Consider the following 27,230-nt stretch of genomic DNA (forward strand, 5'->3'; position numbering starts at 1 on the left):
ACCAATGACATTCCTCAAAATCACACCTACACTTCGAGTTTCTTTATTTAAAAAAGTAACTATCGTATGTATTTTAAAATAATATAAATCTAGATTACTGTCTCCCCTAAAATCAATTACCATGACACTGTTCTAGGTACTGAGACTGTGACGTTCTGAATAAACTGTTTATTCATTTATTGCCCCTACAAGTAATCTGCTTTGATCACAGCCTATGTCAGCAGGTGTGACCTAATAAAAGGGGAACTTTGGTATCTACAGACATGTCAGTAAGGTATGAACTATAAAATGCAGTGTTCCTGTTCAAAGTTTAATTGAGGTTTCGGGACAGCAGAGCAACTCCCTCGGCAGTGACAATTCTCGGTTTACAATCTTTAACCTTGAAATGTTGCCTTGTCACAAGACTTGCTGTCTTTTCTTCAACAACACAATAAAAGCAGAACAAAAAAAATACTGTTAAAATAAAGAGAACAGTAATACAAAACAAGAACGCAACTTTATTTTTTGTTGTTCCCCACTTAAGTTAAACAAGCTCATCATATCACATTCTTCATCAGATGGAGACAAGCTTCAAGCGTGCAACTCAGAAGTGCAACAGAAAGGCACACAATTTGTCAGGGGGAATGATCATGTGGTCACATGGCATCGCTTCACTCTGGATGAAAAGCATGACTGAAACTTTAATCACAGCCTCTGACTCATGTTAACAGTTGGTGCTGTTCAGGTCGTTGAACTAAGACATGGAGGCAGAGGCCTGTGTGGGGATCTTAATTAACCAAGCTTTAGTTTAATCATAAATTAATTCCCTTAATGCATGCCAACAGTGATCCTGTTTATCAGTCTATCCCATGTGAGTCTATTACAAAACCAGATCCAAAACCCAAATGTTGTGCATTTCTTATATGTTTGAAAGAGTCAACTCTGTCCCCGCCTCGAATTAATTCACCAACTATTCATGTGTAAATCATTCAAGAGAAATGTACGTTTCAGCAGAGAGGTAACGGAATTAGGACTATGAAAACATTTTCACCCTCCTTTCCCTGAGAGGGGACTTAACATGAGCAAAAGAAATGTTTAACACTTAAAATCACACATTCCCACAAAAAAAAACCTGCTCAAAATGCTGGTAAGTGTCTTGTTTCAGTTAGTGTCCCTTTCATTGAGCTACAACTACGTGAAAATATGTGCAAAGGGTAGAGTTTCATTTAGCCATGAACATTATGTGTTAATTAATAAAATGAATAAGTGCAATTCAGAAAAGAATGGCTTTTTGGGATATGGATGACAATAGTAGTAATTCTATAAGCTTGCTCGTACATTCACGGTATTTATGAAATCACAAGTCATCAAAAATCAAAGTCATTCATTCTATACAAGAGAGTAATTTACACATATACTATTATACAGCACATTAACTGAGAGAAGGGGGAAAAAGCCTCTTGGAAGCTGCTGAGGGGAGGAAATGGCTACGACAGCCATCAAATTTCTAACATGCAAACTATAATCAAACAGAGCAATACTGATCATCAATTTGTTTAGGTACTCGATTCAGTCATTGGTGTCACAGCAGCGACAGTCAGTGCAGAAATTATTCTTGGGTGGTTGCTGGGAGGGATTTTTAACTGTACAGGAATAAACTCAAGGCTATCTCTGGATAGGATCGCCTCACAGGAAACTGAAAAAGTTGTGTGATGCTCTTTAAGCGGCGAGTGGGAGGGGAAGCAGCTAGGAAAGGGGCTAGGGAGGATGGCGTTGCAAAAAGAAGGTTTTGTAATTGTGGTGGGGGTTGCAAGGGTGAGAGGCAGAAGCAGCTGGGTGAGATTATACAGACTGGTAGCCAGTGCGACTCTTCCTCCGGCCAATCAGGTAAGAGATAAGCACAAGGATGATTAGGAAGCTGAGAGCCACACCCACTGCAATGGGCACCAGAAAGCTCAAATCAGAGTCCAGGAAGCATTCCTCAGCTGACAGAGAGACACAGACAGAGGAGAGAGAGAGCAAGTTAGTTGGCAGAAAACCCTAATCAAAGAGGGATTAACAAACACACAGTGTTAGCGACAGAGGGCAAGTGGCAAGACAGGAGTTCAGAGCGTACATCTACAATGAGCACATTTTCAAAAGGAGAAGAGGTCATGTTGTACAGAGAAACAAAGTCATCCCCAATATAATGAAGCAAAAAGGGTAATTCAACCTTAAGAAACAAGAGGGCAATGACTCCAATGAGTATTACTGCTGCGATCCCATGCAGACATTATAATCAGGCAGAATGATCTAAAGAATTATAGTACAGACAAGAAGTTGAAATAGCGATGAACACTACATGGAAACATCAGTTCACAACAGCAGTGGTAATTTTCACAATTAGGCAAAGGCAGCAAAGACAAACTGGCATTAATTAACACACCAACTACCTTCTGTGTGATGGAAAGCTTAGTAAGACAGACTGAACTAGAAAGACTCATAGCCAGTGGCTCTGTTTCTCTTTCTTCCAATGAAATAGGCCAGCAGAACAATAAGAATGAGAACAACCAGGGCAACTCCAACAGCTATGGGAACAAGGTAGCTCTCCACATCAGCCTGGCATTCCTCAGCTAGACGAGAATGAAGAAAGCACAGAGATGAATGTCTTATAGGTTAAAAAAAAAAAAAAAAAAAAAACACCAGTGGTTAATGCATGGACAGAGATGAGGAACCTAAATTGAGTAAATGCAATAAATGTGCATATAAATTAACAGCTGTGGGGAAGAAAACATTACTCCAGGTATTCAGGACCAACATACTTTATTTCCACCATCTTAAAAATATTGAAATGGTCCACTTCAGTCTGACACACAATTTTCAATCCCATTTATTACAGTTAAAAGCCTAAAAGAATGGAAATCAAATCAGCAGTCATTTGTATCCACAAAACACAAAATGATTGATCTTTAAGATGGGCTTGCAGCACAAATTCCCTTTGTTTAAGATGAGCAATGTGCTTAACTATTGACACCAGGATGAATTACAAGCCAAATCACACCCAGTTATTGAAAACATGCATTATTTTATATACAAAACAGAAACACATGACTGAGAAAGACACCGAGTCATGATGATGATGGTGATGATGATAAACTTGTTTGAGTGAAGATAAGTTTATAGTGATGCTGCAAAGCCATCTTAGCAATAATTAAGGCAGCTCAATTTGTATAAAGCTGACAAAGACAGCAACATAACAACAAGCAAAATCAGAGATCATATTTGATATAGCGATATTATTCTTACACATGTACAACACTGTGAGAAGCTGACTTAATGTTTTGATCATAAGCAACTTAAAAAAAGCAAATCATTCTCATATCCTATACTGAGTACTGCTTGCCTTGCTCCAGCCCTTTAGCCCACAAGCTTCAGTTTTGGAACAAGGCTAAGAGCACTCTCCTAGAATAAAGCAACAATACACAGCAACTACCATGTGTCACATTGGCTTTCTAACATTACAAAAATACACATTCTGTGGACAGCCTCCCCCCCCGACACTCCATTAGTGCAACTTGCACAAAGTTTACGCAACAACCCCTGAACTAACCGCCAGCCTTGACAGCCCAGAGCACTGCAGCGAAGGCTAGGTCTATACACAGGTGAAACAATGCAACACAGTATCAATGTATGCCAAAATAAAAGAGCGCCTTAGTGCATTTATATGTGTAACTCCTCATCTGCAAAGTAGTTGCACTGAAAGTTAATATCTACACAATAGAGCTATCCCTTTTCTAACCTAATGCCAAAATATATTCAGTACAGACAAAAAACATTACCTTTCTTTTCTGGTTTGTGAGTATCATCCTCTCACTTGAACATGTTAATGTGAAATTAATGTTCAAACAAGATGAATCACTGAGGTTTCAGCATGTTCCGATTTCACTTTCTGAAAATGCATGGATCCATGTTATCTACTGGCTTGACAAAGCCTTCCTGCATAGTGAGGACAGTCAGTCCTTCCAAAGCTTCCCCTGCTCTACAGGGGGAAACATGGACTAAAACATTTGAAGTTTTTAACATTTCCAAATAGAGTGCAAAGCAGTGGACCTTCATCCTTGTTAGTATGATTTTGTGGGACCAAAGAAAGAAAGCTGCTTGACCACCTTCCTTTGGTTTGTCAAGAAAAAGCTGTTTGTCAATATATGGTAGTGCCAATAATTTTGGGGATGAAAAGTCAAACCATAAAAGAAGTCGAAACTAAAATGTGCACAAACATTAAATAATGACAAAAGCAAACAAAAAGGAATGTCTGCAGGACAGAGCAAGTGCATGATATGTTGCAGCAACAAAGCAACAGCCAGAGCTGTGATGTGTGTTACATTAAGATGCAAACTGAAGCACAGGGGGCTTTTGTAGATGCAAATGTGATTCCTGTATTAAAATGAAAAATGCAGGATTATGAGTGGCCTGATTCAAAACATTAAATATGACTGCCGTTTCTTATCTTGACCCAAGTTATTTCAGAGTAAAAATTGTTTGGTTTATCTTGCACTTGCTCAATAAAACAAAGAAAGAAAGAAAGAAAGAAAGAAAGGGGAAAAATGACATCTGGAAAACAATGACAAATGGAACACAAAAACATAGGGGTAGACAAGTTTGGTCCTTGAGAATAATTAGACCAAATGCTGTGTTTCTATAAGGGTTTTAACTCTTGCAACGATGGCTAGAGTTAGAGACACTTGAGGTAACTGCAATTCAAGTGTTTTACTCCAAAACACTACACATCCATTCTGAAGATTTTCAGCAAATATTCTGGAAATACAAGATAATGCTATCTTCAAAAACAGAACAGTTTTTCTGAGCACATGTCTCAAGATAACTGATAATAGACTGATAATATAATCAGACAGCAATCAATTTATATGCCTCAGGCTTTTCTAAATGATGAAGATCTTAATTTTGAACCAAACTGTTATATTGCAAGTTATTTACCAATTAAACAATTGCACATAAACTCCAAGGACCAGGCTCGTGAACCCCATAATATTCAGGGATCAGTTGCAAACTGGACTTAGAGGGTCTGATATCCAACATAGGTCTTTCTTCGACCAATCACGTAAGCAATCACTACAATGAGAATCAAGCCAGCCAGAGCAGCGCCAACAATGATTGGGATTAAGATGCTGGTGTCATCCATTGTACATTCATGGGCTGCAGATAGAGAGAAAATCAATCAAAATGTGCATCAGTACTTTTGTGATTAGCAACAAATTCTGAGACGATGACACTGAAGCAGCATGCCAGGATCACAGATTGTTGACCATCTTACAAAAAGTTAGGCTGTCCATCAACTGTGCTAGCCGTGCCAGTTACTTTTCAACACTTTCAGGAAATGACAAGCAAGCATGTTCATTGCTATAATAATCCCTTGAAAATCCAGCCCTCTGGTACATGTAGTCTCTTTATACACAGATATTTTCAAGAAACTGTTTGTTGTCTTTGAAGTGAACAGCTCTAAACCGGAAAAAAAAAAATGATCCATCTATATTTTACAACCTATTTCAAATGTTATTTCTTTTACTTGGGAAAACGAAAACAGGCAGTCAAAAAGTACAGGCTGTTTCTATTATTATCTCTGTGAGGAAGCAGCCTGGAGGTGATCATGTGTTCCGTCTGATTGTGTGTTTGTGTGTCCACAGCTAATTTCACAAACTACTGGGCCGGGACTATGAACAGTCATGACTCTGTGATGAAGAACCTCTCGTGGTTGTGGTGATTAAAAAACTTTGAAAAATGTTTGTTCTTGCTGTTTCCACTCTCTCTCTTCATTCACTGTCTAGCTCGCTCAAACAACAATGTTCTCTCCCTCTCTTTTCCATACCACGAGGCCTATCAGGCTATTTTTTTTTAACCAATTGTGAGCTTGTTCATTACGACTGTGAGTGACACAATCCAGGATGTGTGTTAATGTGCGCAAACACACTGGAGAAAAACACTGTAAAAAGCAACAGAGGCTGGTGTAATCTGTCAACGCGCTGGGGTTAAAAAGCATTACATAGCCTGATGCTTCATGGCTGTAAAAAATGATGTATAAAACAGTCTCTGAGCAGTGTGTGTGTGTGTATGTGAGAGAGAGAGAGAGACCTTAGCTGTAAAACTGTATTTTGCCATTTTAATTTGTGCTCTTCTGGAAACGTGGATTCTGTTGAAATACATAACATCCGGCAAAGAGCCAGAAATGGCTGGTGAACCATAAGCAGCCAGCTACTGGTATCAACTGATGTGTGTAATAAATAAACTGAAACAGAAAGAACTAGACAAAGCTAAACTCGAGAGGTTGTGTGAGTTTTACAATATTTTCCATATTGTACTGTATAATATTTTTTAAGCATACATAATTTAGTTTGTTTTTCAAAAAGCATTTGATAATACAAAATGGCTGCTAAGTCGGAAATCTGCACTCTGCTGAGTTTAAAATATTATCACTACATAATAATAAACATTTATTCAACACAAGCATTGAAAATAGTACTTCTGGTACTGGTACAAAAAGGTTTCAAACATTACTCAGCCCTAGCTGTAACACAGAATTACTATTAAATTGTCCCTTTATGGCTATATCATCAAGAAGGTCCTGACAAAAATCATCTTTTTCATTAAAAACTCTAGCTACAGTATTTTCCCCCAAATACCTCCAATTTGAGATACAGTGGTCCCTCGTTAATCGCGGGAGTTACGTTCTAAAAATAACCCGCAATGAGCGAAATCCGCGAAGTAGTCAGCTTTATTTTTTACAATTATTATAGATGTTTTAAGGCTTTAAAACCCCTCACTACACACTTTATACACTTTTCTCAGACAGGCATTAACATTTTCTCACTTTTCTCTCTTGTTTAAACACTCTCAAAGTTCAAACTTTCGTAGAAAAATAAGTCGAGTAAAAAAAAAAAGCATGCAAAATTGCACTAAAAAAAATCCGCGAAACTGCCAGGCCGCGAAAGGTGAACCGCATTATAGCGAGGGACAACTATAGTTTTGTTTTGTTAGGACCTGGGAATCAGGGCAGAGGCTTGGGAAATGTTGAGGAGTAACTTACCTGTACTGTACTGGCCGTTGTGAACTCCAAAAGGCTGCACACGGAGGTCAAAGGTGTGGATGGTAAGGACGTCGGTGATGTTGTAGTCCTGCTGCTTGTTACACATGTAGGAGCTGCCCACAGCCGCCTCCCACAGTCCCAGGCTGCTGTTCGCCTCAGTCAACACTGCACCTGCAAGGAACACACACACACACACACACACACACACACACACACACACACACACACACACACACGTGAGAACAACTCAAAAAAGGAGCTAGCTTTTAAGTGCGATGCCTCGTATGCAAGGACAGCTGTGATGTTATTACCAGAGCTTGATTTTGCGGTGACATTCAGAGCATGCAGCTTGAATTTCTTTGACTCCTGTTGAAAGAAAATGAGAAGTTAAATATAAATGTTATTTATTTGCAAAACACCGTTATACCTACATCGCTAACACACCAGCTAAACAATGGACAAGACGAAATGACAGGACTTTATGGTGGTATAATTTAAATGAGGCCTAAGCAAGTAAAAAGCTAATATATTGTATCAACAGAGGTGTGTTAACACACAATAATAAACACAGCATCATAAACCCTTAAACAACAAGTTAATGATTAAAAGCATGTATTTAAATCCAATATGGAGAAAATATGGTTTTACTGTGTACAACTGCAAGTAACAACTATGTTCACGTGTATTAATGTGTCTATTATTTTTTTGGATTGAGCAACTCTTAATTTAATGTATAAAGTGACAAAAATAGTGATAAATGCTTATAGAGAGTTGCAGAGCCCAAAGAGATGTCTTTAAATTCCTTAGTTGGACCAGTGGCCAAAAAAATCCAGAGTATAAATTTTATAATAATGTAAAAGGGATAAAAGTAAGCACATCTTAATATCTGCAATAATAAAGGAATGTTTGGCATTTTTACTTGATAAATACCTAAATGACTGACTGTTGAAATAACAACTGATTAATCTTCCATTGATGGACTAATCAGTTAATCAAGTAATTGTTTCAACTATATATATATATTTACATTTTTTTTTTTGGCTGAGTGGACTTACATTGGTGAAAGACAAGATGACTGTGAGGATGTCAGAGCTCAACACCAGTTCACTGCTGTTCACGCCGCAGGATCCAGTGGCTGCTGTCACACTGGCATTAAGATTCATCTCCTGAGATTTCTGCATCAGGAGAAATGAAACATAACTCAGCAAAAATCGTGAATAGTATTTGTACTATGAAAACAGAGAGTTCTTCAAATCTTCCCTTGAGGGAGTCCTACCACAAAGACTTAGAGCACTACAATGATCATTATTCTGCATTTGTGAACATACCTCTCCATGCGTGAAAGTAACCCGCAGGCCAAAGTTGGCCAACAGGCAGACTGTGCCGTTGTCACTGATGCTGTAATTCCCAATGTTGGGTAAGGGGAGGGGGGGCGTTGGGGTAGTGGTAGGCAGAGGGGCAGTGGAATTGGTGACAGGTACTGCAGTGGTAACAACGGTGGTATTAGTGGTGGGTGCAACAGTGGTTGCGGGCACATCAGCAGCACACACGGTAACTGCAGAGAGAACACAGAGAGGAGCCACGGTCAATAAGGAAATAAGTGACTAGGAGACATTTTAGTGCAGATATGATGCTGCTGCACTTACTGTTCTCACTCTTACTGCCATTACTGACAAATGCCTGTATAAGCACGTTCCACAGTGTCTGGTTGACTGCATCAGTCTGGAGCATCTCTTTACTCTTGCAAGAATAACTGGTGTCCATGCCGACATCTGTAATGTGGGGCTTCACGGTCACATTTTTGGTTTCTAAAACGAAGAATAAACACATCAGCATGATGATATTAACCCCAGCACAACAGTCATCATTTGTTTAATGCTATAATTGCACTATGAGATTTTGTAATCACCATTTGAAGCGGCATTAGGAAAGATGGTCGAGTCACTGAGATTGTAGCTAAAGATGACGGAGTCAGCCTGATAAGTTTTGTCCTTCTTGCTGAACTCCACGATCCAGGAGTGTCCATCTCCAAAATGAAGCTTCAGTGTAGAGCTTGTGTTACCACAGGTACTCCCCTCTGTTGTGACACTGTCTGGAAGTTCAAACTCAGCTGTTTCACTCTGAAAAAGACAAGCGCACAGCCTTGTTAAAACATAACCAGCATAAGTTTGTTTTGAGACTGTTTGAAACTAAGCTTGACAGTTTAGTTACAGTAACAAAGGTACACTGGCCACTTTACTGAATAGTTTTCATTTATTCCAATACCTCTGCTGCCCTGAATGCAACAGACAGTGAACAAAAGACTGTAGCTCTTTAACTGCTCATCTCATGTTGCTGACAAGAAACTGTAATTACAGCTGACTGATTTCAGTTTAATCCCATAGCAATAATGTTGAGTCACATGAAAAGAAAAAAAATTATGGTGTCACAACATGAAACAATCTGATGACTTCTGAATATTAATCAAGCTGACTGAATATAATTAACTAAAACATTTCACTTAGTTGCACCATGTTAACACAGCATTAAAACTATGATGACAGGAAACAGTTTATTACCACTGAAATTGAGATAATTCCATGTGAGTTCGGATTGGGAAAAGGTAACAAAAAGGGCAAGAAATTTCTCAATTGTATACACATTACAGATGAGCTGCTTTCTGCAGCGTGACCTGCCACTAGTGAAAAGACAGGCCATGACAATTGCAGGATATGCAACAGGAAAACTCACTGACTGTGAAATGCTGAATAGCAAGAACTTTTTTGCTTTGTTGTTGCACCCATTATTTCCCTTTCCCATGATGACATGTTCTTCCACAAGAGTCGTAGACCTGATAATCACACCACTGAGGTAGTCTGAAAAATGTGGAGCTTAGGGTTGTGCAATACATGTTATATCAATATATTACCATACTGATATGAAACTAGATGCCGTTGGGGATTTTGGATATTGTAATATCATGTTATTTCATAACTGTTGCCTGTTCTTGGTTTTAAAGGCTGCATTACAGTAAAAGACTGTTTTTGTAACTTACTAGATGTATATTATCTTCCTTAAACTGCTTAGTCATCATGTCCACATTATTAATACTTGTTTATCAAAAATCTCACTGAGTAAATATTTGATGAAAGCACAATAGTCATCTCTACAATGCTGTCACAATATCAGCAGAGGAAGTTGGTCAAAAATATTTTGATATTATGATATTATTGTCCGTATCACCAAGCCCCAGTGAGCTGCCTTGCCTTATCAATGAAAAAAAAAACTGACAAGGCTACTGTGGCTGCCAGAATATAAAGACCAAATATTATCAATCAGAGGAGAAAATCTTATGCATAGTTTTACTCAGAAGATACCCATGAAAAGACACAGCCTGCATAGTGAATTCAAATTTTCTCACAAATTTTTTATTCAGTATGTGGACTGTCTTTTCATTGCTATTACCTAATCTGTCAGTCACCTGAGTATCCACACTGGAGGTTAAAAAAAAAAAGACACCCACCTTATTTCCAGCTGCTTCATATGTGACTGAGAAATTGACCATCAGGTTGGCATACAGGCATAACTTGTTGTCTGTGGTGTTGACCGATACCTCAGTAGCATGAGACAACTGGATTTCTGCACAACAAACACACAAACAAAAATTTAAGTGTAATATTTCATATCAAATAAAAAATTTCCATGTTTTAGCTGGAGTTGTGTTAACAGCCTTTTCTGGATATAAACTTGCAAAATAAGTACATTATCAAATAAATGAGGAATCCACACCAAAATGGTCATTAAATGGCACAGGTATTAAATAGCAATAGCAATGTCTTGGGTTATTTATTGATGAGGAAGAATTCAGTCTATTTGCAAAGCTGCACTCGTGTCTGTTTTAACCAATCAATCAAGTTCAATTCATCAATTCAACATGTGACAGGCAAACATTTCAAGTGTCTATGTCACATATGGGAGCCTATCAACATTGTTATTAAACCTCCAAGTCATGACTACCAGCCTCCAGCTGACAGTGGATGTTCTTAGCAGCCAGCTGGAGAGCTGGCTATTAAAAGATAACATAAAACAGAGACACACCACATAGATCGGTCGTCTACTAATTACAGAGTTGCTGGTTCAATCCCTTCTCCTCCTGCTCCTCAAGAGTGCATGTCGAAGTGTCCTTGAGCAAGACACCAAACCTCTAACCACTCTTAATGGGCTTGGCACGCTGCACGGTAGCCTCTGCCATCAATGTGAGTGTGTATGTGAATGTGAGGCAAGGTCTGTAAAGCGCTCTGACTGGATAAGTGCTATAGAAATGCAGTCCATTTACCATTTGTGAAACAGGGAATTGTGTAACCTGTGAACTGCAATAACTCTGGGTACCAAAGTCAACACAAGCCTGAAGTTGGGCACTAAAAATCATTAGTATGATATTAACCCCTCTCAGATAATATCCCATCTGAGGTTGGCACGATGTCAGTTCAGTGTTGTCATGAAAACTTATATGAGCGCTGTTTCTAAAACAAGAATCCCAACAATAAAAACTTACAACAAGCAATGACAAGGGCTGTAATATCAAACACTTTTAAAAGATGTATGCTCTCTTAGGCGGGGTTACAACTTAAGCTTTCCTTCATACTGCCAGCAAAGTCTATCCTTCTCCATGGCTGGTAGAGACTGTACAATTTAGGACAAGGGCAAAGGTCCACTTGTTAGGTTATGTTTTCAGGCTGTGCTCTGTCATCAAGTCAACATCATAAAAGCTAGATAACACACTAATAAATTACACCAAAGAAACCCACACAGAGAAGTGACCTAGTTTGTCAAACAGTTTTCATAGGCCCTATTCAGCTGAGAACCACAGTATGTGGCATGTGTGCCTGCTGTTATGTTTAATTCAGTTTCTCTGCCTTTTTGTGAGGAAAAAGGTCCATGTTTTTAGGGCTGACAATTGTTTATCATGGCTAAATCTGTTGTACACTATCTAAATAGTAGCAACAGACTTGGGCGTGCAAGGAGACACGTTAAGTCCTTTTAAAACAGCTATTTCTGATTAATCGCCTTGTGATGGCGACCTTTATATTTGGAATTACCGATAGCTACATCGCCGCATAAACGTCCACATAACATGAATTCACCGTGTTTAGCCAGTCACATGCTATCGTTAGCTGGCAAGCTCCCTTAATGTAATTAACTCAACGATAACTTAGTTAGCGTCGTTGCCCATCGTTAAAACGCATACATTATATTGTACTGTGTTATTTAAACAGTAATATTACACTACGTTAAGCAACACCGGATTTAACTCGAGAGAGCTAACAGTTACCGTTACCCAACTTGGGCTTGCAAAACAAATGCTACACCACAAGCAAGCTAACACACTGGCTATGACATTTATGTGAAAACGGCACTTAAGTTAGCCAGCTAGGCTACCATTTTGATAGCTGCAATTTCTAACTGGCAGAAACTGGCTTTAATGCAAGATAAACCGAGACTGTCTCACATGAAATCGGTGTTTTTTTAGCAGCGTTCACCGGCTTTAACTCTGCTTTAGTGACTGGCGTAGCCAACAATTAGCGAGCTAGCCAAATATCTCCTCCCTGGACGTAAACATTATATAACGCGATTTGTCTCGGGTTAAATTTTAAGGCTGGTAAAAAATGAATGCATATACATTAAGTTGGGAGTTCAAGTGTAAAGTGTTATTTAAATTAACACCACTGACAGCCAGTTACTGAAACGTAACCGCAACTAAATTTCAGCATATAGCCGGAGCCCCTAGCGCCGTCGGGCCTCAAGTGTCCCAGAAGTTTCGTCACGTCACTTCTCGGAATTAAACTGCGGTGTTGAAAACAGGTCTTTAATAAAGTGCTGCATCACGGACTAACACGGCTTCAGATACATACCGATTCCAAGTGCCAATAACAAAACAAAAGCTGCACAGCGGGACATCATGGCTTTGTAGTTTGGAGTGTGCCAGCCACCGAGAGAAGACGACAGAGACCTTCACTGACTCAGCCCTGTTTGGGATGAAGCCGAGCCGCTGCCGACTACCAGGAAATGGAAGTCATATGACAGGGACCAATGTGTCAAACCAGGGGAGGTGCTGAATGAAAACTAAGTGAGCATGAAAGGCTGCATCTCCGCCATAGAACAGCCGAGTTAATTGCACTGTATGCGTTTTAAAGCTTCACAACTACTCAATGTCAAAGTTCAGGCAAGAAAACAGACAAGCGAGACGATGAGTCGAGAGAAGTGCACCGAAATTTACGTTGAAACGAATGATTAAAAAAAAAAAGAAAAAAGAAAAAAAAAAGAAAACCGATTGAAACAGTTATTTTAATCTGAAGCAATAAACCTAAGACTCATACAGACACAGGGCATAAAGTCTAGTCAAGCATGATTTTTCTCAATCAACACTCATCTGGTTGAGACAATCGACTCCCATTCACCCCCTTTCTTTTGAAGCAAGGCCTGTAAACCCCACTAGGAGCTTTACAAAGAGTATAGTGTGTGATATTATACTTGGGAACATGAGGGGGGAAAAAACAAATGGTTCTGAAGTCATTGTGCTTTTAGTTGATACTATACTAAAGGGTTAACAAAAACCTAAAAAGCAGGTGCCTGTCGAATCGGATAATTTAAAATGACACTGTTGTGAAGTATGTACAAAAACGTACAATGAGAGCAAAGGAGAAACTAAATGCATATACATGTACAATTGAATTGTTTTAGCAGCATGAATACACCCTATTACAAAAAAGAAGTGCTTTTTTGGCACATACTGTCAGTCTGGCATCATTTATCTAATAGTATATTCCACAGTTTGTGTGTTCTTGACAATACACATGGCTATGATGGCGACATAGCCTTGAAAATTGTAAATCTTTGCTGCAGCAGCACGCATTTGACACTGAAACCACCCCGATATCAAATCCCTATGATGAGTGTTAATCCATTGGTCTCACATTTGACACTGATTGAAAAAACAAGCATCAATTTAATCGTTTTCCCTCCCCCCTTTTTCTTTCCAACACATTGTACATTTAGAGCATTGTTAGGTGTGTGAGTATTTGCTTAGAATACAGAGTGAACTAAAAAAAAAAAAAAAAAAAAAAAAGTGACTCGATAACAAGGAGCAGAATGACTCAAACTATGGACAAAGAAAGAATCTAAGTTTGAAAATAAATATTTCTCTCCTCTCCATAAAAAAAGAGCAAACAGAACAACAACATTGGCTTGTCTTCTTTTATGTCCAAAGTAGCCCAATTCTCTCAGAGGCACTGAGAAACATGGACAATATTCTCTTTTTAATGGGCATGCAGTCCACAGGATCACAAGACCCCTGACAAAAAAACCCCGTGGAGCAGTATCCATTCACTTGTCGGTCGCTGGGTTGAAGAGGATAATGGTAACATCCACCGGAGCAAAAGATTGGAGACCGATCACTCAGAGAAGCTGTCAGCCTGACTGGACCATGTGCCTCTCTTTCTCTCTCTCACTCTCTCTCTCTCTCTCTCTCTCTCTAAGCCACATAGTTGTACTGGTTGGGGTTCTCCTTGTCTCGCTCCATATAGTCCCTGTCGATGAGACTCTCTATTCTCTTCTTCAAGTCAGCAGGCTGAGTGGGAGGACAGAGGGGGATTAACAGTGTCGCATGCAAAGCAACATCATAGCAAGCCTTGGTATTATATTTCCTAAAATGTTTGTCCTGTACCTATGATTTGGGGAATTTTGCATCTCCTGAACAACCTAAACAGTTGCTTTTGAATGGATGAAACTATAATATGGAATTCAAACTCACTTCCATACACATTAATGGAAGACTTTTCATAAGGAAAATTCATAAGATCAGTATGTGGCTGCTTCACTTACCTTGACAGGGAACTTGAGCTGGTTGTACACTTCAGACACCAAGAGGTTATGGCTCAGGGTCTTCCTCATTTTCATGATCCGAACAATGGCGGCATCGATCTGATACTGACGATCCTGAAAGACCCTTTCTGTGGTGCTGGCTTGCTCCTCCACCTAGAAAAATGACAATCACTCTAAACACCTTGAAGATTTTGAACTGAGGAAATGTATGTGAGGTAATAGTTGTACCGTTTCTTTCATCTGGATCTGGTTTATTTTGATCCTGAAGAGCTTGTGTTTGAAGTCGTCGTTGCAGGCGAACTTGTCCCCGTCCTCCACATCTTTGCTCTTTGGGAGTTTGGTGAGGACGCGTGCCTTTCCACATGCCAGTGACTGCAGAGTCCGTCGCAGCTCACTGTCCTCTGAAAGTTCACAGGTACACAAACAAATATAGTTTTAGGTCAGTGCCTGCTGAATGACAATTCCTTGGTAACCCTTGTGTTTTTAGCAACATTTTAGTGTTACACTGAGCCAAACCTTGTAAGTGATTGTTACAAACCTATCCCTGTTGCCAGTTTGATCTCGTCCAGGGTGAATTCCTCTCCTTCGTTAAACATTAGTAGCACCAGCGTTTGGAAAAGGGACACCTGCAGCTCCTTCTTTCCCTGTTGTGAGAAAACAATAAATAATGAGTTTGATTATTTTAAGCTTTTTTGTTTAAGCTTCACTGGTTGGTACGAGACAGAAAATCAGTTGTCCACCTCTTTAAATTCAGCTTTTAAGACACAATGGCCTAGTGTTGATTGCCACTGGAGCTTCCTGCCACTGTGTTTGCCCAGGTAGAAGGTCTTGAAGATCTCCTGCAGTCGCACCATCTGGACAAAGACACCAGGTGTTACAAATCAACGGGTGTTTTTACTGCATAGCATGTTAAGAATACAACAGGATCTGTAATATCAGTATTTGCTAAGCACTAACCTCAGGGGGAAGGTGAACTTCCATCGGGACATAGGTTGGCCAGTAACCCATGGTGAGGATGTTAACCGTCAGCTCAATGTTGCCAGGAATATTTTGGCACTGCATATACTATCAGGAGACAAATTAGACACGTGCAACATCCAATTATGTGTCACATCTTACACAAATCTAACTATTCTCTCTAGGCCTTCACTACAAGACAAAGGAAGTGCACTCTATAACCTCACTGCCATAAGAATCAAGCATAAAAATTCAAGCCACAAGGATATTCGTGCAGATTTTAATCAGTATTGTCGTTACCTGTTTGAACTGCACCATGATGTCTTTAGAAAGCTCCATATCCTTGAACATGCCTTCCAGCTTGCTGGTGAACGCTGCTCCACATTCTGAATAAATTTAAAAAAACATTGCATGTCATTACACTGGTGTCAGTTTCAGGATTAACCATCAGCTTTGAGTGTGTGAGTGTTAACCAGTGACAGAAGGATGGAATGCACTAACCATGCTTCAGCTTTGATAACATTGATTTTTCAGCATCAACGGAGGCGCTCTTTCCCACCAGCAACCTCTTGGCCAGATCTTTCTTGTAAAAGGCCTCAAAAACATCTTTTCCTAAAAGGATACATGAAAATTAATGTATCAAGATCACCCAAAAAGGAGAAGAAGTTAAACTTAAACAAACATCATGGAAGACAATACCATAGATGAATCTGAAAATGATCATGATCTTATCGAGCATCTTCTCCAGTTCTTCGTCTGTTGCCTCTTTGTTTCCTGCCCTCAGCTTTGAATCCACGTGTTTTGCTGTAAATAAAGGCACATTTAGGATTGGACTACACTTTATTTACACAGTGATTAGGATAATATGCATATTGATTGACACTGAATGGGGAATTCTGAGTGGGGAAAATTATGTGTTCACAAACCAATGAGCTCTGCAGGCTTATTTGGCCTTTTGTTGATGAATGTTTCGAAGGCCTCTTTCATGGCGTTGACAAACTTCTCATTTTTCATGAAGCAGACATCAATGACGTGATCCACCTTGTCTTTGAAGTCCAATAACTCCTGCACCATTGTCTTGTCTTTTTCTGGGTTGATTACGATTGTGCTCCCAAAAGCCTTAAATGATGAGTGCCAAGACATTGAGGAAAAAAAAAAAAAAATTCAAATTAGACCAACCAGCATGAACTTTTTCAAAACTGCTCTAGCTCACAGATTGCTGGCGTACCTTGATGTACTCTATCCAGTGCTGCAGAAGGACTTGAACACCGCCTCGCACACGACTGAACAGCTGATAGAGCAGAGACAGATCTTGGATTCTGTTCTCATCCAGCAGGTGAGTCAACCCTGGGAGTTTCAAACAGCAGAAAATCTTAGGTTATATATGTGCATACTGCCAAACTGTAAATGTTTTCTCAAGCATCACAATTTCAATACCCAGAATGTAGCCTTTGCTGCTTGAGAAATAACACAGGAACATCATACAATTTGAACATGAGATTCCAACACACCATTTGCATAATAAGTATTTATTTTACTACCATAATCCAATTTATTCGTAGATTTATATACAAGATTTATGGTAATATACCTTTTTGCAGAGTTGCAGTGAGATGTTCACCCAGCAACTGCTTTTCCACAGTAGCAATGAGTGGTTTTCTGAGAGAAACAAAAAGTATGAGTGACCAAAGAGTCTTCATTCAGTGTTTGATTGCAAACTTAGTACTAGAGGCCGATACTCACTGTGTGCTCTGGTCTAGATATGTAATGACTCTGTCAGCCTCCTCCTCCAAGCGTTTGTTTACATGATGGAGATATTCTGGCACCTGAAAAACAAAACAAAAGAAAAAGACAAAAGAAAAAAAAAACAGCAGTTAAAGTTTGATTCATACCACACTGCTCTGCAAGAATTGAAAATAAATTTCAATAGAGAACAATATTGTGTCCTTTTGAAACTCAAACCCTATTTCTTACTGTATCTGTTTATGGGTAGTTACAGAGGACTACATTTCCTTCATGGTTAAAAACATCTTAGTTAAAGCAGCTGATGTGTATAAAGTCTATTACAACAGCAAGAAGATCAAAGATACAATTAGTAGTTTATTTCCACAACCAAATCTTGATTATACATATATATTGTTGAAGAGTTTACCTAAATGAATATAAGTGTATATTATCCCGACGTTTAGAAACATGACAAAGATGTTTAACCGCCTCAGAAAACACATTAACTCTAAGTTGTCACTTATGTCATTTCTTGTATAAAAACTATACAATAAAGACAGAGTAGGTTAAATAGAAATGCCAGTTGTGAGCTGACTGTTTTCCAGCAGAGGGATCATGCCGCAATTACAGTTTGAGGCTTTGAAGGAAAGGAAAAATTTACCCTTGGAGACTCTTTACATTGTTAAAAATTAATAATCTGTTTTGCTCACTGCATTCCTCAAGATATTTTGTGGTAAGGATTGTAATTTACTTTTGTGTAGCAGTTTTTTCCTCAACCTGCCCCATCTACTCCAGGTTTATGTAGGACTGAGCTTGTCAGTCATGTCAAGAAAAATCAAGTCACATTCCTACCTCAAAAAACAACATGTCTTGTGGCTGCCAGCACAGTGTGGCTAATCGAGGCTACTATTGGTAAAAACAAAAACTTGGTGTCAGTGCCTCTTCTTTAATCTCCCTGTATGATTGGTGAACCTTGATACAGAATGTTGATTTTTAAGGGACTGACACCAAACCTTGATTTTTAATGTTAAACTCCATTGTTGTTGCTTTGGAAATATCTCAGTTTGATGTCACATCGTCAACATTTGGCCAGTTCTCCACATAAATAAGAAAAATACACACCAAACCAAAAAAAAAGGACAGAAATGCAAGGTAGATCACCAGTGGTTGTTGTTAGTGATGTTAAAAGTGTGTTTTTTTTCCCTTGAGTAGGAGCTACACATTAGGGTCACATAAATCACCTCTCTCTCCTGCATCAGCCTCTGTCCCTCTGCAGCATACAGCCGATTAGTTTCCTCCAAAAAGCGCTGCTCAAAGGAGTCTTGATAAATCTGTCAACATCAAAGAGAACATTGGTTTCATTAAAGTCATTTTTCAGGAAGGGTGTGACAGCGCATCAAACCCCTATGTAGGTGATAATCGCAAATAACAAAGCTGCCAAGCACACAATCCTGTTTCTACAGATTGAGAGGAGGGCAAAGATGAAATCCCAGTTATCTTGGTTAAAACAAGGTCCTTTGAAATATAGTTTCACACTTAAAGTCACCACACTGTGGATTATCATCATAGCTTACTCATGTTGAGATGTTCACTGGGATGGGAAGTAAAATAAAAATGAAAGGGTGCAAGATGAGCTACCTGCAGGTCAGAGAGCATGCTCAGTAGGCTCCTCAGCAGACTGCGGTCTATTGCCTCTCCATTGCGCTCCCTCTCAATGAGCAGCAGGATGCCATCGATGGTTTTACTCTGGACCTTCAGGTCACTGATGATGTAGAACCTAAACAGCTCCAGGCCCATGTCCCTGCACATCAGAAGGCTTCTGATCAGCACCCAGTCAAAAAAATAAATCTGTCTGTGACTTTGCACAATGACATCCTGAGCGAATTACTCACCAGATTGATGGCAGCATTGAGTTTTGTAAAACATAAGTGCGGTCCAAGAACAAAAATATACTCCTAATCATGATCTGTGAAATGACAACAATGAAACATTAACAAATAACATGAATGGCAAAATCACAATACTCTTTCTGTTTTGATATATATCAAAATATGACTCGTAACACTGCATGTTAAATAATCAGCTTAATGTTCATCCCACTGAATCAAAAGGTAATGTTAGGCATGACATCATGTCAATAAATCATGTCATTTAAATAAATAAGTTGCTTGTTTTTTTTTAGCACTTTGGACATTAGAATTGTGTGTCAATATCAACATATGATCCTAATGAAAAACTATAAATTATAATATTGAAATTTTGCCCAGCCGCATTCTCTTCTTTCTTAGACATGCTCAGGATAGACTCAAAGCAACCATGCAAATCATACAACACGCAATTTGCATGTACATTAAGGTGATGATAATACAGCCATTTAAGGGTTATAACACCACCTTCTTGACTCAGTAAGGCTAGAAAACTTACCATTTGTCTGCAATGATCTTGCCAACACTTGTCTATTTTCTTCAGGAAAAGCACGCTGTCCAGGGCATCCGTGAGAATCGTGTTAAGGCCACAAGCAGGCTTTCAATCAACAGCCATACTATTATGTGACAGTTGTGCACATCATGGCTAGGGCTGAGGATATAGTTTAAAAAAAAAAAAAAAAAAAAAAATCACATTGCAAATACTGTGACAGATACAGCCATCACAATTTGATTCATGATTTTCGCAAGAATGATAACTGTAGTGTCGTAATTTTCATTTTCACAGAAAGAGAGATTAACTTGACGAAATTTTTGCTGAGGTCTGCATCACACAAACATGTTTTCTGACAGCTGGAGAAAACGATTTGTAGGCCAGGGCATCGCTGCACCGCCACAATACTTCAATTACGATGGCACTTTGTCACACATTTCATCTTCATCAAACGACTGAATCGCTCCTGTGATTTGGATACTGCACTTGGCCATGATGGGATTTCAATAATTTGATAAATGTTCAGCCCTAATCATGATGATGCCTGATTCATGAGGTTTCTCAAATGAGTAAAAAGCTGAGACAAACACAGGGAGAGACAGAAACTGGAAAGGATATTCTCTGAATTGATCGATTTGTGCCTTGATGTGGTCTTCACACACTGCCCTCAGCTGTTTGTACAGCTTGGCAGATATCTTATGGGAGCAGAGGTTCTCAACAGCCTGCGAAGAGCAAAACCAAAACTGTCAGAACACCTGCGTGTTCCAGGGACTTTTTGTGGGGTTTTCAGGAACAACATGAAAACTATGATAGGACTGCTGTGAGAGGCTGATAGCCCCTTTTTTAAAAAAAAAAAAAAAAAAAAAAAAAAAACATACCTGGTAGAGCTCCTCTAGATTGTACTTGATTGAAGTGCTGTTCTGTATGGCCTCTACTGCCTCCTTCAGCTTCTGCCAGGTCTCTTGTATGTAGTTTTCAGGCAATTTGGGCTTTTCTGTGTGCAAAACAAAACAAAAAACAGAAAAAAGGTCTCACTGGCAGGGTCTTGCTGGATCACATTCAGTGTCAGGTGCATAGTACATACATTTTAAAACAGCTTCTGACTATCTGAAGTGACATGCTAGACAATAATTTATATTTGTAGGACTTGACAGCAATTCAACAGTGCAACATTTCTGTGTATATGGGTACTTTTTTTGTTTACATATGCCCAATTCGTATTTATTTTTGTAATATTTTGTGGACATAATGTACACTTTTTTACATATTTTTCCCCACAAATTTCTAAGGCAGATATGTTTATATTTCTTCTAATTTACTTCTTCTCTTAAGAATTTGAGTAACTTCCCAGTTCAGTCAACAAAGTATATCTGACTCTGACGTTATTACAGTAATTACTAGTCACTACAGTGCTTAATAATATGTTGTGTGCTGGTTGAACACTTGTGCTGTGCTGGTCACACTGGGTGCCACCACAGGAGCCTTGAGCCCAGGCCTGCAGGCTACCTTTGAAGTTCTTGATGACTAGTTTCTTGGCGGCTCCGGGCTTGCTGTTGGAGAAGGTGTTGGATCCTGCGGTTTTGGTCAGTCCGTTCGCGTGGTGGCCACCGGGAAGGAACACAGTTTTGCTCTTGTTGGAGCACGAAGCAGCCTCCTCAGCCATTTTCACATCCAGTCCAATGAAATCCACTGAGTCTTCAAACCTCAACTTCTTCTGGATGTGTTGCGAAGTGGAAGAGCAGGAAGAAGAAGAGGAGGAGGAGGAAGAGGAGGAGGTGGTGGTGGTGGTGGAGGAGGAATAACTCAGGGTTTTGGGAGACGAGGAAATCGTATCAATCTCTTCCCGAGTCTCTGAACTGTTTATTTTCCTCTTCTTCGAAGCCGCGATGCCGCTGTCGTTTTTGACATCAGAAGCCGCTGCTCTAGCCTCCTGGGTTGGCGGTGGGGGATTAGGGGAAGGTAAACCTGTTGGAAACATGAAAAAATGGGAATACAAATTCTAACAGCCAGTCTTCTAATCCTTGACTTCCAGGCTTGCCGGGGGCTGAGGTCCGTGTCGGCTAAAGCTTCGTTCCAAGCTGGTTTTCGAGAGCTTCGCCCGGTGCTTTTCTCCAAGTATAAAACAAGACAATAAATTGCAAACTACACTTGTACCTAGCCCCTCTCTCTCTCTCCCTCTCTCTCTTTCTTGTTATTGCTGGCAGAAGAAAGATGGTTGGCTATTGCTTCCTCTTTTCGCCTCTCGCTCCAACCACGTTGTTGCTACGCTGCCGTTAATCGGTTCGTTTCAACGTCCGTTAACGCTAATTGTGCGCGAGCGGAGGGTACAACCGAGTTGGCCTCACGTGACAATAAACAGCTGTCGGGGGGAAAAGTCGCGATTAAATTTGTTTTTTGTTTTTTTTTTTAGCCGCAGCGCCGAGCCGCTGACCCACCGGAAGTACTTGCTGCAAAAGTACTTTTTTGCACGAGCTCTCCTCTCTTCCCCCCCTGTTCGCGTGTCTCAATCAGTTCCAGCCGCGTGATGGCGCCATGGCAACACCATGGGAACATTTTATAGTGGTTATTTTTTGTTTGTTTGTTCGTTTGTTTGTTTGTTTATTCATGTGCGTAAACTCATGTCTGTGAAGTAGAATATAAAATATAAAGAATATAAAATACATAAATGAAATAATATAAACCGAAATTTACTTAAATCTAAAATAATATTAAAAAAATAATGCGGACATTTATTTATTTATTTAGTTAGTTAGTTAGTTAGTTAATTATCTGCTTTTCAAATTCCTTTTTATTTATTTTTTGTCCTTTATTTGATTCAAATCCAAGTCCATGAAGTATACATGTTACATACGTTACTGAAAATATACTTAGTGTAAAAAATAATGTAAAAAAAAAAAATAATAATAAATAAAATACTGCGAACATTTTATTTAATTACTTTTCCATGTATTTGTGTGATACCCAAATAAACTGTGAGAGGGTGAAGTCTTGACATTGTGCCATGCAGTCGGCCGGCCTGTACCTGTCTGTAGCTTTCAGTGTTGCTGAGCTAATAATTAATTGTTGATTGATAAAATTGTCTGATGTATGTTTATACATATATCTGAGTTTTTTTTTTTTTTTTTTTTTTTTTGAACAAGAATTGATATTTCATACACACTTACACACAGTTCATACAGAGAAGCAGGGTGACAGGATGATGATGTGTGAAGAAAATAAACAGAATTAGATCAGACAGTGACAACACGGGGGGAAAAAAGGTGGCGTGTATACAAAGCTGTGTCTATTTCCTTGAATAATGCTTTAATGCTGTCAGTGTTATAGCATTACATCCATTCATTCATCCATTAAAAAAGAGGGTAAACATTTCTCTTTCAAAGACTGTAAACAAAAGAAATTTATACATTTGGATTTGTGAATAAATAACACCTCTCAAAATTATTAAACTGTTAGGGTATTCTGCTATTCTTTGTATCAGACCCCCCAAAAAACAGCATTGTATTTAGTCGTTTGTCCTCTAACCAGGCATACATGTATTAACAAAAGACGTTTGCATGGTTACAATAGAATAAAATAAGAAATCTGATTAAATCAAAATGACAATTTTCCTTAAAGAAGTTTTTTCCTTGCTTTTATTAGATCAAAGTCAAGTCAAGTACATGAATTATAAAGGCAACACACATTTTTCAGTAGAGATGTTGCTGTAAATACACTTCAGTATAAAAATAACAAAAAATACATCACAGTGATTTACAATTAACAACAAATAACAATGTGGAGAGAAGAAAGAAAGAAACAAAAAAAACTTCAGGGTCTGTAAATCTGAGATGTCTAAGTAATTTTTGATTTATGATTTCTGAGTTTTAAACAGTAGTTAAATGCGATTTAAATCTTTGTAAAAAATAAAAGTAAAGATTATGTTGTAGTTGTTAAGGAAGGAAGTGACTCATAATCGAATTGGACCCGACGTGCCGTATTACGTCCCCAAACCGTCGTAAAATGACGTTACCCCGGCCCTCCACTGCGAACCGAGCGTGGAATTGCACTTGAATGATGAGATAGATGAATTGCATTTTGTTATTAATCTCTGTTGAGCACAGTCGATCTCGCACAGTGAGGACGGACGAGCCGTGACACAGCCGAGGCACAGCGGTACCGGCGACCAACGAGGATGTTTAAAAAGTACGTCGGCGTCAACGGCTGCGGTTGTAACGTTAGCCGCCGTTAGCTAGGTGGCTAACTGGTTACCAACCGTCGCTAGCTTCATTTTAAGACTCTAGTTTCCTACTTTAGCCTAAGCAACAAGATAAGATAAAATTATTATTGGCATTTTAAAGTTTCCACCATGTTTTTACTGTATTTGTGCGTTGATAAGATAAGCGTTGTCCTCGACCGGAAGAAGTCAACTTTGTTGTAATAGCTGACAACAAAAGTCAAAACCCCCAGAAATGATCGTTTAATTCATGTGGTGTTGTTTTGTCATCGATGCTAATCTGTTCATCATGTGTGGACACAAGGACAGAAACCAGAGGTGCCTCTGTGTAATCGCTGAGGAGACAGATTATCTTGAAAAGGAGGATGTAATCCGGGTTTGTCACCATGGCATTTCAGCAGATTTTTGTTTGTCTCCTCCTTTAGTGAATTTAGTCAGTAAAATCTTTGACAGTCAGACAGTCAACATGAAAATGAGTTTTGTGTGTGTTTGTTTAATCTAAGGCTCAAGTCAGCCGTCCAACACACTTGTTTTTATTGGTCATAGACATTTTTGTGTTAGTCTAGTATGTAAGCCTCACGTTAAATCAAATAGTGTCTTTGTAATAAAGAAAGTGGAGGGTGATCCAAGGTTTTTGTGCTGCATTTAGTTCATGATGCTGTTAATCTATCCTCAGTCATTTGTGTATAATGTAGAGGCTGAGCAGTATGATTTCTTGTGTTGGCTTGGATTATGTGCAGTCACGACAGCAGCTTGTAACGCTGCTTTGCTTTCCCGTGTCTCCTCTCAGATTTGATGAAAAGGAAAACGTGTCCAACTGTATTCAGCTGAAAACATCAGTGATCAAAGGAATCAAAAATCAGCTGCTGGACCAGTTTCCCGACATCGAGGCATGGCTCAACCACATTATGCCCAAAAAGGACCCTGTCAAAATAGTGAGATGGTATACGTTCTCAGTTTGTCTTTCTCACATGTGACATCCTCATATGTAGTGCATCGCCTTGTATTGTTTGGTCTCATTTTGGCCATTTTTCTCGCTACAGCCATGAACACATTGAGATCCTGACAGTGAATGGAGAGCTTCTTTTCTTCAGACAGAGAGAAGGACCGTTCTACCCGACTCTCAGACTGCTGCATAAATGTAAGATTGCCTAATGCTGACTGGTTGGCAGGTGTATTTGTGCATACATTCTGGAGGTGGGAAAAAACAGGTTCACTTAAGTATCACAATTAATTTTTAAAATAGATTTTATTGATTCCTAAATCGATATATAAAGGTACAGACGGAACTACACGACCTAAGAAATCCGTTGGTATCAATCATGTCATGCTAGGTTGTCAGCCACGGGATTAAATATTACTCTAAGTTTGGTGAGGGAAAATCTGGCATGGTCATTTTCAAAGGAATGCTTTGACCTCTGACCTCCACATATCTGGATGAAAATGGGTTCTCTGGTCTCCTACAGGTCTCCTCTTTGCCGACGTGCCCACCTTATGTTGATCCCATGTAGTTTGGGGCCAAAACCATGCAGTTTTTTGCATCCAGTACAAATGTGTGTGTGTTATTCTAAAATGGTGTATTTCTGCATACTGGGGCCTAAACAGTTTTGGAATTACAAAAATTGGGTTTGACTGGAAAGCTGAGACTCTTGTGGATTCAGTGAGCCACATTTGATTCATGTGTGATGATGTTAGCCCTCATAGTAGCTGTTTCATTGTAGTGAGATCATTTTTTTTTTTTTTTTAAGTTTTATAAAATGACCTATTGTGACCTCAAGGATAATCCTGTTCTCATGAAACTACAACCACAAACTAGAGACCGAGAGCATTCAGATGCTGATGTGTGAATAAAATGAAGTCAAGGTGAGATTTTCCTGAACAGAGGAGAAGAGGATCATCATGAACACATCACAATAAATTGTAACGTGGAATGGCAATTCACAGCAAATCGATACCCAAGTATCTTGACAACATCGAATCTTGAGATAAGCGTATCATCACAGCCCTAATAAATGCTGCATACTTCTTCACTCTAACAAAGAATCCTCTTTTCTCCTCCATTTCTTTGCATTTCAGATCCTTTCATTCTTCCACACCAGCAAGTAGACAAAGGGGCCATTAAATTTGTCTTAAGCGGAGCCAACATCATGTGCCCCGGACTGACATCACCCGGCGCTAAACTCTACCCGGCTGCTGCAGACACAGTGGTTGTATCCTTTCACCCAGCAAGCTGCATGCCAAAGTTGTTGTCGGCTGTTTAAATTGGTTTACACGCAAAAAAAATGTTCTCACAGTTCATGTCACTGTTTTTTTTCTCCTGTCTCACATGATTGATGTCAACTTCCAGTGTGATTTGACAGATGCTCTCCCATTATGTCTGGATAAATTTCACCAAATGTGCAAACACTGTGTATGCACGTTGTACCATGCCTGTGTGAGGTTTTCTTTAACGACCGGCTGCAGGCCATCATGGCAGAGGGAAAACAACATGCACTTTGTGTTGGCGTTATGAAGATGTCTGCAGAGAGCATGTAAGATCTAAGTTTTATGGACCCAGAAATTTAGGTTGTGCAGTTGTTGCCTCTAGAAATCTGAATCTGCTTTTCTGTTTCGTCAACAGAGAAAAAGTCAATAAGGGAATCGGGATCGAGAACGTTCACTATCTTAATGACGGATTGTGGCACATGAAGACGTATAAGTGATGACATCAGCACCCATAAGACACCCCCCACCCCACCCCCCACCCTGGAAAGCGTGGAGCTCTTGACAGCAAGGCATGAGCTGCCAGTCAATTGTTTACACCTATGGACTTAGCTGTGTAACTTGCTGGAGGCTTTGAATCATTCGCCATGATGCACAAATAAAAAAAAAAAAAAAAAAACAAACCTGGCTTTAAGTCTCACACTCAGTTGGTGTTTTGCAGATTAAAAATGTGTGGTTGGTACAACACAGGTCTGGGATGTGAAAACTTGCAGTGCAGTGTGATCAGAAACAATTTTA

General features: G+C 39.3%; 3 protein-coding genes across 5 annotated transcripts; 1 reads left to right on the forward strand and 2 right to left on the reverse strand.

Moving 5' to 3' along the window:
• Positions 1 to 477: 477 nt before the first annotated feature.
• lamp2 (lysosomal-associated membrane protein 2) lies at positions 478 to 13,143 on the reverse strand. 3 transcript variants are annotated; one of them, XM_030062834.1, is made up of 9 exons: positions 12,949 to 13,141; positions 10,560 to 10,675; positions 8,967 to 9,177; positions 8,704 to 8,865; positions 8,386 to 8,612; positions 8,113 to 8,232; positions 7,369 to 7,423; positions 7,058 to 7,228; positions 478 to 1,964 (listed from the first exon to the last, which is right to left on the reverse strand). In XM_030062834.1, the coding sequence occupies exons 1-9, from the start codon at positions 12,995 to 12,997 to the stop codon at positions 1,822 to 1,824; spliced, it is 1,254 nt and encodes a 417-aa protein (XP_029918694.1). In that variant the 5' UTR covers positions 12,998 to 13,141; the 3' UTR covers positions 478 to 1,821. The 3 variants fall into 3 exon arrangements, with proteins under 3 accessions (XP_029918694.1, XP_029918695.1, XP_029918696.1); XM_030062835.1 differs by lacking the exon at positions 478 to 1,964 and adding an exon at positions 1,971 to 2,591 and having other exon boundaries at positions 12,949 to 13,143; XM_030062836.1 differs by lacking the exon at positions 478 to 1,964 and adding an exon at positions 2,765 to 5,172 and having other exon boundaries at positions 12,949 to 13,140.
• A 220-nt stretch (positions 13,144 to 13,363) lies between these two features.
• On the reverse strand, positions 13,364 to 22,443 carry cul4b (cullin 4B). The gene is made up of 20 exons (XM_030062833.1): positions 21,524 to 22,443; positions 20,896 to 21,011; positions 20,636 to 20,739; positions 20,024 to 20,093; positions 19,492 to 19,565; positions 19,238 to 19,400; positions 18,841 to 18,930; positions 17,618 to 17,700; positions 17,466 to 17,533; positions 17,103 to 17,221; positions 16,801 to 16,993; positions 16,574 to 16,678; positions 16,376 to 16,486; positions 16,175 to 16,260; positions 15,875 to 15,982; positions 15,658 to 15,771; positions 15,456 to 15,561; positions 15,146 to 15,318; positions 14,918 to 15,070; positions 13,364 to 14,663 (listed from the first exon to the last, which is right to left on the reverse strand). The coding sequence occupies exons 1-20, from the start codon at positions 21,993 to 21,995 to the stop codon at positions 14,568 to 14,570; spliced, it is 2,604 nt and encodes an 867-aa protein (XP_029918693.1). The 5' UTR covers positions 21,996 to 22,443; the 3' UTR covers positions 13,364 to 14,567.
• A 1,559-nt stretch (positions 22,444 to 24,002) lies between these two features.
• mcts1 (MCTS1 re-initiation and release factor) lies at positions 24,003 to 26,962 on the forward strand. Its single transcript, XM_030062130.1, has 6 exons — positions 24,003 to 24,199; positions 25,021 to 25,173; positions 25,274 to 25,371; positions 26,307 to 26,440; positions 26,694 to 26,761; positions 26,851 to 26,962. Exons 1-6 carry the CDS (start codon positions 24,189 to 24,191, stop codon positions 26,930 to 26,932), a joined length of 546 nt encoding a protein of 181 aa, XP_029917990.1. The 5' UTR covers positions 24,003 to 24,188; the 3' UTR covers positions 26,933 to 26,962.
• Positions 26,963 to 27,230: the final 268 nt, after the last annotated feature.

The sequence above is a fragment of the Myripristis murdjan genome, chromosome 10 (genome assembly GCF_902150065.1).
Source record: "Myripristis murdjan chromosome 10, fMyrMur1.1, whole genome shotgun sequence".
NCBI classification, from domain to species: Eukaryota; Metazoa; Chordata; class Actinopteri; order Holocentriformes; family Holocentridae; genus Myripristis; species Myripristis murdjan.